This window comes from Ctenopharyngodon idella, chromosome 5, assembly GCF_019924925.1.
Source record: "Ctenopharyngodon idella isolate HZGC_01 chromosome 5, HZGC01, whole genome shotgun sequence".
Taxonomy (NCBI): Eukaryota; Metazoa; Chordata; class Actinopteri; order Cypriniformes; family Xenocyprididae; genus Ctenopharyngodon; species Ctenopharyngodon idella.
The window spans coordinates 26,221,028-26,237,897 of record NC_067224.1 but is presented as its reverse complement, the minus strand read 5'-3'; the positions used below and the strand labels follow the sequence as shown (position 1 = coordinate 26,237,897).

The window sequence follows — 16,870 nt, the reverse complement described above, 5'->3', positions numbered from 1 at the left end:
AAGAGATATTGTCCTGAGATCTTGTTTAATGTAAGTGCTAATAATGTTGAATGTATCGTGGATACAATAAATTAAACTCTCACATGGAATTACAGTGAACAGCCTTATTAATTAAACAATAAGAAAAACGTAAAACGAATTAATGAAACGTTTTAAAGCATGTAAAATGCCACACCACGATGTCAAGAGCAACGTGTTGTAATAAGAATCACTGAATCATTTTTCACCACTTCTTGGAAACGAACTGTTCTAAAGAACCGATTCGCATAAATGACTCGGGCTTCCCATCACTGGAGGGATGGAGGTTGACAGCGGCAGCGGCAGACCCCTCCCTTGGACCAGTTTTGTAAGCTCTTCCCCTTTCCTGTTGCAATCCGACTCAGTTGTCCTGTAGCAAAGTATTTGATACAGATTGATTAAAACAAATACAATCACTGGATGTTTAAACACTACTAAAAAGTGTGAAATGAGTTACAAATTCACTTTACTGGACGCAAAAAAAGACGCCCGGAACGTTTATACGTCTCAGGCGCCTGCCGGACAGTTTATTGTGCTGTACAGGTAAATGTGCATGGACGACATTGAGGTCTTCTAAGAGGGGCAATCATGTACAGAAGATTAATACATATATGTCAGGTCCGAAATGGATTAATTCATACGCAGAATACACGACTACCATCCACAAAATGTAAAGAGAGGGAGAGTTTTGTTCCTGTTATCTGGTAAGTTACAGATTTAAGACACTGAGAGGTGACAGTTCTGTTCAGATTGACTGATGTTTGTTTGTCTGTTCAAAATCTCACTCTCAAATTAAAATATCTCAGATATAAGAAAAATATAGTACTTGTTTAACATACGCAATTTTCTATTCCTGTGTTGATTATGTGTTATTAATTAATAATTATAGCTTTATAATTTGGCGATTTAAAAAGTGTTTAACCAAGCGTTTTTTTAAATTCTGTTTATTTATTTTTTAATTATGAACACTCATTTCATCTGACTTTTTTATTTTAGGGCCACAGGTAGAGCAAGCCAGAGGCCATTAGGAACCAGTAGCATCTCTTTTAGTGAAAATAAAGAGAGCTCCACATCCCTGTCAGAAGACAATAAAAAGAGACCAGAAGAGAATGATTCTAGTGCTGAAGTTAACAGTGATGGACAGAAGAACACAAAAATTAATGAGGGCAATGAAATTTCAAATGCAATGTTGACATCACAGTTAGAGACTGAACCTGTGGTTCAACCTGAGGACAGCAAAAAGTTTGACAAGACAAAAACTGGGAAGGAGAGTCTTTTGGAGTTGCTGGGGGCAATGAAGGTGGAGGTCACAACCGTACGTAAAATAAGACCCCCAAAGATCCCAAGAATCAATGAGAGGCCCGACCCACAGCCCATGGAAAGCGCACACAGCATGTTCCAGCATGCCACAGCTGAGGGTTCACAACAGCGGTGAGTTGTACATGCATACATACAAGCATAATTCATAAATAAATAGGTAATGCAGGGTCAAAATCCCTGTGATAACAGCACTTTCATATGTAATCATACGATTAAGATTTATAAATTATGGTAATTATATATTTGATAAGTTTTATATTTTTAATTTCTGACTAGCAAAAAATGCATCATCTCTGAAGTGAAAGTGGCAGCAGTTTTCTGTTTTTGCATGTATTTTAGTGAGACTTTGAATCCAACGCTGGTTGCTGCAGCCTCTGCCGCTGCATCTACACTGCCAAACAGCCGTCAGGCGGAGTCAGAGCTCCTTCAGCAGCTGAGGAAACATGAAGCCATACCTGAGACCCAGAGGAGAGCTGACGGACAGAACATTGGGTAGGGCTCATTTCAGATGTCATTTCTTAAAGTCGCCATAAAATGGAAATTCATCTTTTTTAATATATATATATATATATATATATGCATCTCTTTGATCTTATTGTGAATGATTCATTTATGCATAAGTTTCTTTTTCTTTCTTTTTTTAGAAAGAGCTTGTAATTTTGAATCAAAATGTCATTCACTTCCAGTGAAATGATAGACTTCTTTCTGGTGACACATGTCAGTCTTATCCAATCATTTTGTCAGCTTAAACTCCGCCCCAGAGCTCGCATTCTGATTTGCCTCCATCCAATCAACAACAAATGAATAGAACCAAGTCCCAGCCCTACAATTTTTTTTTAATAGTTCATTTCACTCAAATGCACATCACAATATGGAAGAAAACATCTGTTGCTCTTTCTGTTGCATCACAATTTGAATTGCTTAAAAACATACATGATTTTGTGAAGGTTAGATTTTATTTATTGTTATTGTATGGATATTGCAATGTAAATGTATGAAAGAGTCAAATAGGAAATAAAGTGTAACATGAGTACATTTGTAGGAACCATTATGTGTCCTTTTTTTCTTTCAGAGACATAATTGCTGATATGAAAGTTGGAAAAAGGCAGAATGGCAGATCAAATGCCAGGCCTAGCAGCCAGATCCGTTTTGACGATGACGGACAGGGATATACTCAAGACAGAGGTATTACTGGTGAACTTGATGCAGTTCGTACAAGGTAAAAAAAAAAAATCTTCCCTGAAATGTTATTTTTGAATACAATACATTTTCCGCTAACCATGTGCATCGGTTTGTTTTTAAGGAAGAGTCCTTTCACTAGTAAGAGGCTGAACATCTTCACTGCAGGTGCGGAGCAAGACTCGTTGTCAGATCTGGGTAAGGAGAGGTTCTGTTTTATGGCATTAACACATATTCGACACATAGTTGTCAAAAGTAGCGACTTTGATGCTTTGAGCGCCACATTTTTAAAATTTCAGTACCGACTTGGTACCGAAGTTGTTACTTTTGACAACTCTACCTATATGATGTATTTAAGTATCTGTGGGTGAAATTAATTGTATTACTCCTTGTCCTGTGCCTTGCTCTGAATTTTAGGCCCCACCCTTTGGGACATTAATCTAGCTAATCAAATTGTCCAAACAACAAATCAGATGCCTCGGAATGGCTTTGAGGAGATGATCCAGTGGACCAAAGAGGGCAAACTTTGGCAATATCCAATCAACAATGAGGCTGGTGAGTTCTAATGCAGGAATATGTTGCAGTCATCTTCCTGTTTTTAATACTGTACCTAATCTTAACTTTGTCTTTTGGCACATCGTGCAACTTTTTCAGGGCTGGAGGAGGAGGCAAATGTGCCCTTCCATGAGCATGTGTTTTTGGAGAAGCACCTTGAATCGTTTCCCCGGCAGGGTCCAGTCAGGCATTTCATGGAGCTTGTAATTACAGGCCTCACAAAGAATCACCACCTTACGGTTCAGCAGAAACAGGAGCATATCGCCTGGTTCAGAGACTACTTCCAGCAGAAAGACAATGTCCTGAAAGAGGCTGAGGCTTAACTTAATTGAGAATTGGAAAATGGCAGAGGATGCTTTTGGATTCACCTGTACTGAATGCCCTAGAACCAGCTAGTTGACATCCTAACTGCACTAATAATTAGCAAAACTGAAAACACAGTCATTAAGCAACTGGAAGTAATAGTTGCATCCATAACGACATTAAAAGACTGTATCATTGCTGTTGGTTCTTAATGGTTAGTTGTATTATAATATACAATTTACAAAGACATATTAAAGCTGTTTTTCAATAAATAGTCTGGATGTTGAGTATGCTGCTGGTAATTCAGTTTGCTTGTGTGGTGCTTTTCACAATACAGGTTGTTTCAAAGCAGCATAAAGAATTTCACCTTAGTTCTCTAGTCAAAAATAATGGTGATGGAGACCAGTAAAGATTCCCTGGCATGGTTATGTTGTTATGAGAAAAATTATGTTTCAAGAACTGGGTTTGGGTAACAAGCACATTAATCATAAAATATGTTCTTAATTTTGACGTAAATTCAGATTTTGTTAAAACCCTTGTGAGTCTGCTTCCTTTCTTTAAATGTGGGTGGCCAATATAACTATAATCTGAAACCCTGTTTTTTAATAATTAGGCTTGTTACTGCACCAAAAACCTTACAGCTTTCAAACCTTATGGATTGCGATGTCACCACATTATGAATTATTAACTTTAACTTGGAAGTACTATAAATATATCCTGCTTTATCTAAATACATACAGTACACTCACATAAAGCAATATACAGGTGCTGGTCATATAATTAGAATATCATCAAAAAGTTGATTTATTTCACTAATTCCATTCAAAAAGTGAAACTTGTATATTATATTCATTCATTACACACAGACTGATATATTTCAAATGTTTATTTCTTTTAATTTTGATGATTATAACTGACAATTAAGGAAAATCCCAAATTCAGTATCTCAGAAAATTAGAATATTGTGAAAAGGTTCAATATTGAAGACACCTGGTGCCACACGCTAATCAGCTAATTAACGCAAAACACCTGCAAAGGCCTTTAAATGGTCTCAGTCTAGTTCTGTAGGCTACACAATCATGGGAAAGACTGCTGACTTGACAGTTGTCCAAAAGACAACCACTGACACCTTGCACAAGGAGGGCAAGACACAAAAGGTCATTGCAAAAGAGGCTGGCTGTTCACAGAGCTCTGTGTCCAAGCACATTAATAGAGAGGCGAAGGGAAGGAAAAGATGTGGTAGAAAAAAAAGTGTACAAGCAATAGGGATAACCGCACCCTGGAGAGGATTGTGAAACAAAACCCATTCAAAAATGTGGGGGAGATTCACAAAGAGTGGACTGCAGCTGGAGTCAGTGCTTCAAGAACCACTACGCACAGACGTATGCAAGACATGAGTTTCAGCTGTCGCATTCCTTGTGTCAAGCCACTCTTGAACAACAGACAGTGTCAGAAGCGTCTCGCCTGGGCTAAAGACAAAAAGGACTGGACTGCTGCTGAGTGGTTATGTTCTCTGATGAAAGTAAATTTTGCATTTCCTTTGGAAATCAGGGTCCCAGAGTCTGGAGGAAGAGAGGAGAGGCACACAATCCACGTTGCTTGAGGTCCAGTGTAAAGTTTCCACAGTCAGTGATGGTTTGGGGTGCCATGTCATCTGCTGGTGTTGGTCCACTGTGTTTTCTGAGGTCCAAGGTCAACGCAGCCGTATACCAGGAAGTTTTAGAACACTTTATGCTTCCTGCTGCTGACCAACTTTATGGAGATGCAGATTTCATTTTCCAACAGGACTTGGCACCTGCGCACACAGTGCCAAAGCTACCAGTACCTGGTTTAAGGACCATGGTATCCCTGTTCTTAATTGGCCAGCAAACTCGCCTGACCTTAACCCCATAGAAAATCTATGGGGTATTGTGAAGAGAAAGATGTGATATGCCAGACCCAACAATGCAGAAGAGCTGAAGGCCACTATCAGAGCAACCTGGGCTTATGTAACACCTGAGCAGTGCCACAGATTGATCGACTCCATGCCACGCCGCATTGCTGCAGTAATTCAGGCAAAAGGAGCCCCAACTAAGTATTGAGTGCTGTACATGTTCATACTTTTCAGTTGGCCAAAATTTCTAAAAATCCTTTTTGTATTGGTCTTAAGTAATATTCTAATTTTCTGAGATACTGAATTTGGGATTTTCCTTAGCTGTCAGTTATCATCAAAATTAAAATAAATAAATATTTGAAATATATCAGTCTGTGTGTAATGAATCAATATAATATACAAGTTTCACTTTTTTGATGATATTCTAATTATATGACCAGCACCTGTATAAATCTCAGCTGCTTGATAGTTTATATCATTGCTGTATGTAAACTACCCTGTCGCCCAGCTCTAAACTAACAAATTTGTTCAACTAAGCATTAATGTATCTGTAAAGCTGCTTTTAAACAATGTATATTATAAAAAGCACAGAATTTAAGGAAATCAAGGTCTTATCAATTACCTTCCAGCATTCATGGTATCATCAAGGCCACTTACATAGTTTATTAAAAACAATTCTTGTGAACCGTAAGATTTTTTTTAAGATCAATAGAAATTATACCAATTATGATGGTCAACAGTATGTTGTATATCACACAGTAATATATAACTTTGACTTAAGAAAGGGACAATCAATTCTGTTCCTCGAAATTGACATCACTGCAGTTCAGCTCCAACCCTCATCAAACGCACCAGAACCAGATAACATTTTCAGAAATACTTGGGCTGCATCCAAAATCGCATACTCTCTTGAATAGGTACTTATTTTGAATAAGTAATTTCTTTATGACTGCTGAGAAAGTATGTGCTATATAGTATGAGCGTGTGTAATATTAATGTACTGTTTTTTCACTTACTATTAGGTAGGGAAGTATGCAATTTCAGATGCAGCCTTGGTAAATACCAATTGGTGAGTTGGAGCAGGTTTGGCACTGAACTCAGGAGGAAGGTAGTTCTGTAGGAACAGATTTAGGCACACTTGTTTCCTTCAGGAAATCCTTTAAGTCAAATGTATGAACTTATAAATAGTATTTTACTTCACACAACTCAACATGTCTGACAATTCCATTTTTATTCAAAGTGTCTGATTATAAAGAAAGTACATGTGGGTTTTATGAGCTACACAAACAAAATTTTTCAGGGAAGTCATTTATCAACACATGGAGCTCAACTAATCAAACACTCAAACTTCAGTTTTATCAAATGAAAGCTACTCATCAAAGCATTCTACAGGGATCATTTCACATGATATGAGTCTTTTAACAGTCACTTTCAAAAAGCAGCTATTTAGACACTGATGTATAAAGTTAACTACATGTGGAAAAAATAATTCAAACAAAATCTAAAAATCATATTTTCACAAAATTATGGCAAAGAGCTTTTGTACAGGTTAAAGGTACATTACAAAAATTTAACACTAATCTTTGTTTCTGAAACTTTTTAAAAAGGACTAATGCACAGAATTCAACACCTTTATCTCTAAAGCACACCAAAGAAACAAAAAACAAAACAAAAAAACCCAATTCTATAGAAGAAAAAAAATACTTTGGTGATCTTTTCAGTTTTTACAGAGATTAATTCAAACTGTTGTACAGCAGGAGATAAGGGATGGTGGGGGGTTTGGGAGCTCCGCAGAGAGGCTCTACAGTGGACGACTCGCCTCGGCACGTGCAATCTAAAAAATAACAGTGAAAATACAAAGTACATTAGCTGATGGAATAGTGGATAAAATGGAAGTTAAAATGACTGAAGATTTAACAGGACTGAAGGCAAATTCAGATTAATTCGTGTGTGCAATATGGGACTCACCATTTTGGGTCACCACCGACGATAGCTAGTGGCTTGACGCTGGTGGGGTACTTTATGCCGCAACGTCTGCAAGTTCTTGTACTTTGACATGATACTTTGACTCTTTTTGAAGACAGGCTTCTGATTGAAGGGTGGTCTTGGGATTAAAGAGCCCTTAGGGAACATAGAAAAAAAATATTTTGGATTTATTTGGATTGTGGCCACATAAGCTAAAATTACTCAAATAAAGCCTACTACAAAGACTACACAACTAAAAAAAATCATCATCATCATCATCATCATCATGTATTATTGTTATTATTATTCAGAGTTGGAACTGACACTGAAAGCATCACTTACCATTAAGGGTTTCCTGAGAACTCCATCAGGAGCTGGTCCCCTCTTTACTCCAACAGTTGACCGGAAATTAGGCCTCTATGTACAGAAGAACATGTCTCACTACAAATCACTATAACAAAAATGACTAACATGAAAGAGTGTGATATAAAACAAGAAATGCTTTCACTTTCAAAGCACCCTTGATGAGTACAAGACTCATTTTAAGAATTTCATTACCTGAAATGAAGCAGGCTTCCTCAGGGTTTTTTCTGGACTTCCAGAGGACCTACAAAAAAAAAAAAAAAAAAAAAAAAAAAATAAAATATTTGTAGAGGGTTGCATTTGTTGAAGTTTAGCAGCTGGTATGTTTACACGACAACAATGTACTAAAAACTGATCTGTGAAAACGTGTGTGAAGGAAATTTCAATTTGATTCATTCATATTTAGTCCATATGTATTTACTTCATATATTTACTGCAATATTTCCTGTTCTTTTATATGAGTGTATATGTTTGAGGCCTGTAAGGCCTACTTCAGCCTGAATATGAGATGATGTCACAATTTCTTTGTCCATATTAGGGAGACTGAAAACGGGAAGTCAAAAGAGTATAAAAGCAGAGAAACAAGCTGTTTATTATTTTCTGTCATACATATGGCAGAGCTCACTGCTGTATGTCTGACCTTGCAAGAATAAAACAAAAGATTTTGACCGTGTTGACTCTGACCGTGTTCTTTATTTGAGGGGAAATTTCTACAACATATGCATGCCAGGCAAGAAGTTGGTAATGTCACTTTATATACACATGCATGTGACCTCACTGTTTCACAAATTTGTGTTTTTGTAGTTAACACGGAGACAATAACTATCGTTTTTTTAAAAACTTGCACTTTGAAACCTGTTTTCAAATGTTTGCGTTTTCAAAACGCATACAAAGTTTTTTTTGTTGTGTAACCGCCCCCACCCCAGAAAAAAGTTAATTTACCGTCTTTCTTTTTGTTCCTGTGAAGAACTTGTAGGACTCTGTAGTTTGGTGAAGCGTTCATTCAGTGTTAAATTTCCATGAGATTCTGATTCCTCTGGGAGAGGGAGAAAATTTAGAACAAAAAGGTAAGTTACATACAGAGATCTGATATTAGCATATTGCAACAGCATAAATTATTTGCAAATCATTCAAAACTATGACAGAAGTGTCAGACTTTTACCAGACTTGTTCTTGGGTGCCTTATTCCTCCAGGGTGCATTGTTCTTAGAACTAGTACTGGGTTTGTGCCCTGCCTCCCAATGGGAAACCACAACAAGGTCACGTGAAAGTCGCCTGTCTATTGGTGAAGAGCTGAAAAGAAAGTTAACGAGGCATGTGAACAAGTGATCCATATCATGTGGACGCTTAAGGATAGAATAAATGTCATATTAAATAGGCATCATCAAGCATTCAGAGAAAGCAGAAGGCATGCACAAATGTTATGTGTTCAAAGTGGAATAAACTTGTGCCTTGTGAACTGAGGAGGGAAAATGTTGCACTTAAAACTAAATTACTCAAACATTCACAGTCCTCAAGAACCCAATTGTATTGTTGCAAATGCAGAAGGACCAATGATGGATTACTACATGGGTACTTACAGCAAAGCAAGCCCATCATCTCCATGCTTCAGTTTGAATTGGTAGATTAATTTTCCCTGATTCACCTTGGCCTTTAGCAGCCTTCCTTTCACTAATGTGAATAACAGATATTCGCAGACTGAATGAGTGGACTGAAGAACGCTGTGTAGGAATCATGTTACGCTCCAAAAAGTAAACAGATTGGCAGGTGAGCACTTCCTTTTATCCAGACTTGACATGCCAGACACATTCCTCTTAACCTATCCTTTCATGCTGTATTAGATGTATTTGGAGACTGCAAACTTTTTCTTGCTGGGAAACATTTCATGGTATAAAAGCTGGTTTGCAGCACTGGATTCTGCAATGACATTGAGGTAAAGTTTCGCTGAAAGGATCTTCCGAATGCTGGACTGATTTCTCTACAATTTGTTGGCTAGTTCTCTTGCAGAACCTTCAAACTACATCGCCTGTGGAAAGATCTTCATCAACCTCTTTCATGTGCATTTTCATCTTCAACAGATAGGCATTTAAAATTAAAATTGCTTGGATGGTTCTTCAGTTGCAGAACTTCTATTGAGGGTCACTACAAATTAATGGTTGGCATTTTGGTAAGCATGTTTCATTAGGCACAAATGAATCAGGTTTTTAGCTTCATCACAACTCCGACATGCTGCCATTTCAGTCAGTGGTTTGGTTGTACAGTAACATGATCCCTGCTTGTCGATGTCAATGCTGTAATGCCAATTATATAAAGGCATTTAAGGGCATACATCTTTTATAAATGCCAACAGAGAACTGCAGTTATGGAGGAGCGATGTGGCAAGGGTGAACATCCATTTTGTTCCCATCTCGTTGATCTGTCATGGAAGTAGATGTATGAAAGACTTCTTTCTCATAGTAGTTCTCACACGATGAGGACTCTTTTTGGCTGCCATTTCAAGGAATTCCTGGGGTTATTGGAGATGTAGTTTTATTCTTTGACCATGGTCATTGGATTAGATGCTGACCAAATCTTACATTATTCTATTAAGGGATGGTACAGGGTGACTCGTTCATGCGAGTTCTTTCTCTTATTGCAAACAAATCTGGTTTCCACTGAAAACAGAGTACAAGAGTCAACCTGTTTCTTCATCCAGCCAATCATCTAAATTCTTCAAAGGGAACAACTTCTCGTGATGCATCATCAGTGTCTAAATGTCATAACTGCTGAAACAGAGCTTGGCTGTGAAAATTTCTTCACCATGGAAATCCATTCAAATGTCCTTCATGTTTCCATCCTATCCAATGTCCATGAGACGTAGCCGTGAGAGATTGACTTTTATGTTACTGCAGTTAGTTGCGTATCGAGGCAGAGCATTGCAGGTATAACAGGACAGACCATCCTTCTGCAAACACTTATGATTAAGGCTTAAAAACCATTTCCCTCCCTGGACGACATTTTAAACATCTCTTCTGGATTAAAGTCGATCTGGATGCATCATTGTGGGACACATGGCATTTGATTTTTGGAAAAAAAAAGGACTGCGATTGTGAAACTTTTGAAAGACTTGCTCAGACTTATCTCTTATCATTTTCTTGACAAGGACAGAGGTATTCTGGACAATGACAGGTTTAACATCATACGGTTGACAAAAATGAGGAGGAAAACAGGCATGATTTTCTTTTTTCTCTCCTCATCCATCTCATCTGACAAGGTGACACCCATTTGATGAAAGTTGTGCCATTGAAAAACAGGAAGCTTGACCTTCTAAACATCACGCGCCCATTGCCACAGTGTGAGGGGTGATACCATACCTGTGTGCGCTCACAGAGCGACGGGATTCCATCTTTGTTTCGGATTCCCTCTCAGGCTCTGCGGTCTTGGAGACTGTGCTGGGGGATGACTCTCTGGATGACGGCATCTTTTTGAGTGGTATCTTGCGTGGTGGCACTCCTGAAGAATCTTTGCCATTCTTTGGTGCTGTCTGAGGCTTGTGTTTCTGGACTCGGTCCGAGATTCTTGGTGGGGGCAGTTTGAACCGGGCCACTGACTCTGCTCTAAACTTCCGTGCCTTTAGCAGTCGACTTTTATCGTTGAGGGACAAACCACGACCTCGGAAGCCCCTGAGAGGAAGAGGTCTCACTGATAATTCTCTGCGGAAACGCTTCGGTGGCCCGTGCTCAAAACCACTTGATGACGGCGGACGCCTGAACTCTTGACTCTTCCTCTTGAATGGCCGACCAATGGGCCTTTCCTGAGGTCGCAGAGGTGGATAAGGTCTGAATGATGAGCCAGATGGGGGTGGGCCTGGTCTTCGTGCCGGTGATCTGTAAGGGGGCCGAGACTGTGGACTACCCCCTCCTCCGTGTGCCCATTCCATGCTGGGGCGCCGGGACTCTCTTCCAACATCTCCATGCGGCCCACGTTGATCTCTCTCTGCAGACCACCTACATATCCATTACAAACAATACAAACATGTGGGTTATAATGCCAGTTTGTGCTGCTTGAGCTGTGTGGAAGCTCTTAACTTCTATCAATTTAGATCCAGCCCCAGGCTGCTGAATGCCATAACTTCTGGGCCAGTATAACTTTAAGGGGAAAAAGCCTCAAATGGTTTTACAATTTCTCCAGACAGACTTTCACTTTATGGGCTTTAGCATTAGATCCTGTGGTACTTTACACTGACAGAAAGCTGAAGGAAGCTGGGATTTACTCTCACCACCCTGCTGTGTACTGGACTTTGCAATCTAACACATAACTGTATATTTACTTTACCCAGCCTTCACAGCTTCATTCTTGTACCTCTCTGGATATGAACTCCTTCCATGAAACTCTCTGGGTTTCCTTTGGGGTGGGCCGGAGAGCCGCAAATCCCCACCAGGGGGGTGAGGATAACCTCCTGGGCCATTCCAGTGGTGCCCACCAAGTGCCGGTCGGCCAAAGGGCCTGTCACGAGGTGCAGGGCACCAGCTCCTGTCATGCTCCTGAGGGCTTGGGCGTCGCTGGGGACCCCTGAAGGAACTATGTGGTGAAGGAACCCGCCTTTCTGATGGAGGGCCATGGAAATGGCGAGATGGAGATGTGTGGCTAGGGTGATTTCCATGGAAGAGTGGTGCTCTGTGGCTAGGCGGTCCATGTATAGGACCATGTGGGGACTGCCTGTGCTGGACTGGGGGAGGGCGGCTTGAGCGGGGTGGAGAAGGCCTCCTGCGGCCCCGCTGTGAATCCTGTGAGCTGGGATAGGGATGGAAGTGATCCTGGTTCTGCATCCACTGTCCGTGTGGTCGTTCTCTGCGTTCACCCATGAGCGAGGGCCTTTTGGGGTATGACTGTGGTCCACTACTGTTATCTCTCCAACTTGGTGAGGCTTTTCCGGGAGGTCCTCTGAAACCCCTCTGGCTTCTTGAAGGGGGGCCATATCGTCCTTCGTGATTCATGCTGCTGTAGTTGTCAGAGAAGGGCCTGTATGAGAAACAAATGTGAAATTTTAAGTCACCATTATATTGATAATTAGGTAGATATATCAACATTAAAAATTATATAAAATATAAATATATATACACTACAGCAATGTACTACCTGTGTTTGGAACGAGGAGATCCTGAGTGTGGTCTCACCATTTTTCAGCTTTTCACCTATCTTCAGTGGGGAAAAAAGACATTAAATATTATACTTCCAGGTTATGTACACTAATGACAATAGGACTGACATAAAAACAGCAAAATAAAGGGAAAAACTGAAAGAAATATTTTACTGAAGCTGGTAAAATCTGAAAGTAAAAGTAAGACTAGTAGCGCAATGCCAACAAGTTCCAGCAGTATTTTTTGAATAACAAATCTAGGGCCATATCAATCTAAGGCCAAGGAATCAATCTCAGCATGTGTTACATGCCAATCTTTCTGAAATTTAAATAATGATCAAAAGGTACAGGCTGCACACTAACTCAGATCCATCAAATAATTCTAAGTCGTTGTTAGTTCAGGAAAAATATATTTTAAAAACCTCTGAACATGTACAATATTCGGCTGTCTAACCTGATCAGTGCGTTCATATCGAGATTATCAGACACACTACAAGGAATCGATATAAAACCACTGAATGCGTTTGAATCCCATGATACTTTTGCCCAGTCAGCCATGCTCCAGGGGCATAAAGACCGAATGAATAAAATACAACTCAAATGCAAGGTTTTTTTAACGGTTTCATATAACACATTGAAACCAAATATGGCCATTAATTTAATTATGTAGGAATTAAGCGAATTTAGACGAGGTCGACGACACCACATTCTTGGCCTACATGAACGCGTGTCTCTAGGCCGACAAGGCCTTGAGTTTCACATTCAGAAGAGTAATTCGAAACAAATGTCTTAACACGTTTAATTGGCCATATTACACATACAGAACACCAACAGTTTTAAAATAACAAATGCAATGTTATATTGAATACTGAAACATATCAAAGATAAGTCAAATAGCCTGTTCCGTTTTCAACATTAATCCGAAACTACGACAAAGCGAAACCATTTTCCACTAACGTTACATTCCAAATAACATCAAGCAACAGTATTAGTTATAACTTTTTCACAGTCTGAATGTTTATATTTTTAATTCCGACAAAGTTGACCGGCTGAGTTGTTTTGACATACCCAAGGTTGTACGACACGGAAAAAGATAACCAAGTCTAGCTCATCGACAAAAGCTTAGCCGTGAAAGCTAACAAACGTCTTCCGTTATACGTCGTTCCACATCTGACCGAAGGTGAACCGTATATGCTTTCAAAACAACAAAAGTTCCGTCACTTTCGTCGTTACATCGAAGTTGTTCCGTCGAAAAGGGTGAATCGTCTTGTAAAAATCGTTCACGCCAACCGAACAGCTGCAGCCGTGACGTCAACAGAGCAGGGCGCGTTCACGTCGGGACAGGAACTGGATGGATGTCGACTACACCTATTTGTTGCTTTATTAGTATTTTGTATAATTTAGTCAACGGATTTTTTATAATACTCATTAAGTATTGGTTTGAAAAAAATAAAAGAATATAAATATCTTATTGGAATTGAAACATACAAAAAGGTGGGCATAACCTAAGGCATTTGATGAGACTGTTGTCACTCTGATCACGGCTGAAACCTCTTCTTTCTCTTTTTTTTCTCAGATTTCTCTTTATTACCCCAGACCAACATACAGCTCAGTTAAAATAAGTTCACATGATGTACTATAGGCCTACATGTTGTTATTTGTCTGCCTTGACTGTGGTATATGTTGAATGAGATAGTATGTAATATGTAATATAGCCTACATAAACAAGATAAATAATATATACAATAATATATACCTTATAACAGTATAAGGTATATATTATTGTATATATTATTTATCTTGTTTATGTAGGCTATATTACATAATTTATCATACTTGCCCTCATCATTCCAAATCTGTATGACTTTTGTTCATCTTCGAAACACAAATTATATATTATGAAACTTATAAACTTGCATAAATAAATCACAATAATCCCGTGCTATGGGCACAGCTACTGAGCTCACATGTCTCTGACTACCTATATATTATCAACTATTTAAACTAACTTTCAGTATTTTGCTTGTGTTGTGTTGTGTTTTGGCCCCTAGAGGTCCTCGTGGTACTCTCATGCCCAGCTTACTCAACTTTTAATTAGTTATGTTAACATGTCTCGTTCAGCTGTATATTGAAGGCTATACGTTCACACTGTCAGTCCAAATCCAACTATTTGTGTATCCGATTGGAATCTGATCTAAAATTATTTAGGCTACTGTCTACATTGGCTACGTTCACACTGTCAGTTCAAATCAGATTATTTGTATATCTGATTGGAATCTGATTTAAAATTATTGATGTCCACATTGTGTATCGCAACTGTTTAGATCCGATTTGTGTGTCCATGCCACTCTTTCGTTTTCCAGAATATCTGCATTTGGTTTCTATGCCAGTGATGTTGTGTTGGTAGGTATACGCCAAAAACAGCAACAACAACCACAGCATGCACAGGGTTTACAGTACAGATGTTGTCTTATTTACAACATGACATTGTAGCTGCCGTGTGCTGGACTACTGCATACTACAGTGGCAAAAACGTAGGAGGCTGGTATGACTGGCTTTATTCCGTGCTGTCCTCTCCGCCGGTTTCAAAACATATCTCCATTATATTGTCATTCTGCTCATCCGGCACTTTGCAACAACACAACCTTGTTTCTGCAGCAACGTTTTCTATAACAACATCTGACGTTTATATTTTACGTGGTGTAAGAAAGTCACATAAAACACGCAAAATCCGATCAGAGCAATCAGACTGAAACAGATTTTCAGAAATGCCAAATGGATTTCAAAACACATATGAATAGGCTATAGCATTTCATGTGATTTTTGACGTTCACACTATCTAAATCTGATTGGATTTCAATAAGATATGATTCGGACTGACAGTCTGAACGTAGCCATTGTGTAGGCCTATTGTACAGCCATATCACCCTGTAGCCCAAGACTGGTTGCCCACTGAAGCTAAGCAGGGTTGAGCCTGGTCAGTACCTGGATAGGAGACCTCCTGGGAAAACTAGGTTGCTGTTGGAAGAGGTGTTAGTGAGGCCAGAAGGGGGTGCTCACCCTGTGGTCTGTGTGGGTCCTAACACCCGGGGGACATTATATGTAACAAGCACCGTTCTTCAGAGGAGACGTTAAACCGAGGCCCTGACTCTCTGTGGTCATTAAAAAATCCCAAGGCCCATGGTGTAACCCCAGTGTCCTGGCCAAATGGCCTCCTAGTAATCCCCATCCATTGAATTGGCTCTATCACTCTCTCTCCTCTCCACTTATAGCTGGTGTGTGGTGAGCGCACTGTGGCTGCCGTTGCATCATCCCAGTGGATGCTGCACACTGGTGGTGGTTGAGGAGAGACCCCCGATATGATTGTAAAGTGCTTTGGGTGTACAGTAGTACATAAGAAAAGCGCTATATAAATGCCTCATTCATCCATCCATTAATTCATTCATTCATTCATTCAATCATTCATTTATTCATTCATTCAACTGTTCAGATCCAATTTGTGTATCCTGTGGCGCTCTTTTATTTAATATTTGCATTGGTTTCTATGGCAATGACATTGAGTTGGTATTCGCCAAAAACTGAGGGGGAGGGAGCCTACCCATGACCACAACGAGACCCTCATTGACCTGGCGGTGTGGCTGGATAATCACCTGAGGGCAAGGAACTTGAGTCGCCAGTTTGTTTTCACACTTCTTGTCAGTTCAGTTCTCATAGAGGAGTTACCACCATCCCAAGAATCTCCAGAACCTATGCAGTTGGGTGGTACTCGAATCTACTCAGCGCAGCGTGACCGCCACATGAAAGAGCGGTGTTGCCTATACTGTAGACTGCCTGGACATTTCCGTTCTGCCTGCCATGAGCTCTCAGGAAACGCTCGGTCCCATACAGGCAAGAAAGGACTGTAATGGAAATTACTTACATTCCCAGGTGAAAAAAAAGTACATTTCAGCAATGTACTTAAAGTGCTCTATTTTCACGCACTAATTTTGTACTTAATATACTAAAAAATTTTCTTTAGTACTTCTTAAGATTTTTAATATACTATCTCTGTATTTTTTTTATTTAAAAAAAAAATTTCTGTATTTTTCTGTATTTAAAAAATATATTTAGTTACCACTTGTAGTACACTATGGGTTCAAATGTACTATAAGTAGTCAAGTCAAGTCACCTTTATT

General features: G+C 39.4%; 2 protein-coding genes and 1 long non-coding RNA gene across 6 annotated transcripts in view; 2 read left to right on the top strand and 1 right to left on the bottom strand.

Moving 5' to 3' along the window:
- LOC127512462 (uncharacterized) overlaps positions 1-6,870 on the top strand; it is a 121,481-nt gene extending 114,611 nt beyond the window's left edge. Inside the window, exon 2 of the long non-coding RNA XR_007930201.1 lies at positions 4,533-6,870. This is a non-coding gene — a long non-coding RNA (uncharacterized LOC127512462). The remainder of the gene's footprint in view (positions 1-4,532) is intronic.
- Positions 498-3,677, top strand: mrps31 (mitochondrial ribosomal protein S31). The gene is made up of 7 exons (XM_051893348.1): positions 498-722; positions 1,015-1,449; positions 1,678-1,830; positions 2,411-2,557; positions 2,642-2,715; positions 2,935-3,072; positions 3,172-3,677. Exons 1-7 carry the CDS (start codon positions 607-609, stop codon positions 3,393-3,395), a joined length of 1,287 nt encoding a protein of 428 aa, XP_051749308.1. The 5' UTR covers positions 498-606; the 3' UTR covers positions 3,396-3,677.
- On the bottom strand, positions 6,463-14,033 carry si:ch211-114c12.2 (uncharacterized protein LOC336578 homolog). Of its 4 annotated transcripts, XM_051893341.1 has the most exons (10): positions 13,764-14,030; positions 12,695-12,754; positions 11,918-12,577; positions 10,930-11,562; positions 8,739-8,869; positions 8,519-8,612; positions 7,772-7,820; positions 7,556-7,630; positions 7,217-7,369; positions 6,463-7,082 (listed from the first exon to the last, which is right to left on the bottom strand). In XM_051893341.1, the coding sequence occupies exons 2-9, from the start codon at positions 12,733-12,735 to the stop codon at positions 7,226-7,228; spliced, it is 1,827 nt and encodes a 608-aa protein (XP_051749301.1). In that variant the 5' UTR covers positions 12,736-12,754; positions 13,764-14,030; the 3' UTR covers positions 6,463-7,082; positions 7,217-7,225. The 4 variants fall into 4 exon arrangements, with proteins under 4 accessions (XP_051749301.1, XP_051749302.1, XP_051749304.1 ...); XM_051893342.1 differs by having other exon boundaries at positions 12,695-14,030; XM_051893344.1 differs by lacking the exons at positions 12,695-12,754; positions 13,764-14,030 and having other exon boundaries at positions 10,930-12,148.
- Positions 14,034-16,870: the final 2,837 nt, after the last annotated feature.

Coding starts and splice junctions, on each gene's coding strand:
- mrps31 (XM_051893348.1), top strand. CDS start 607: ATGTACAGAAGATTAATACATATATGTCAGGTCCGAAATGGATTAATT. Junction 1,831..2,410: donor GCTGACGGACAGAACATTGG/GTAGGGCTCATT, acceptor TTTTTCTTTCAG/AGACATAATTGCTGATATGA. Junction 3,073..3,171: donor TCCAATCAACAATGAGGCTG/GTGAGTTCTAAT, acceptor CAACTTTTTCAG/GGCTGGAGGAGGAGGCAAAT.
- si:ch211-114c12.2 (XM_051893342.1), bottom strand. CDS start 12,735: ATGGTGAGACCACACTCAGGATCTCCTCGTTCCAAACACAG. Junction 8,613..8,738: donor GGCACCCAAGAACAAGTCTG/GTAAAAGTCTGA, acceptor TCCCTCTCCCAG/AGGAATCAGAATCTCATGGA. Junction 7,370..7,555: donor TTCTCAGGAAACCCTTAATG/GTAAGTGATGCT, acceptor ATGTTCCCTAAG/GGCTCTTTAATCCCAAGACC.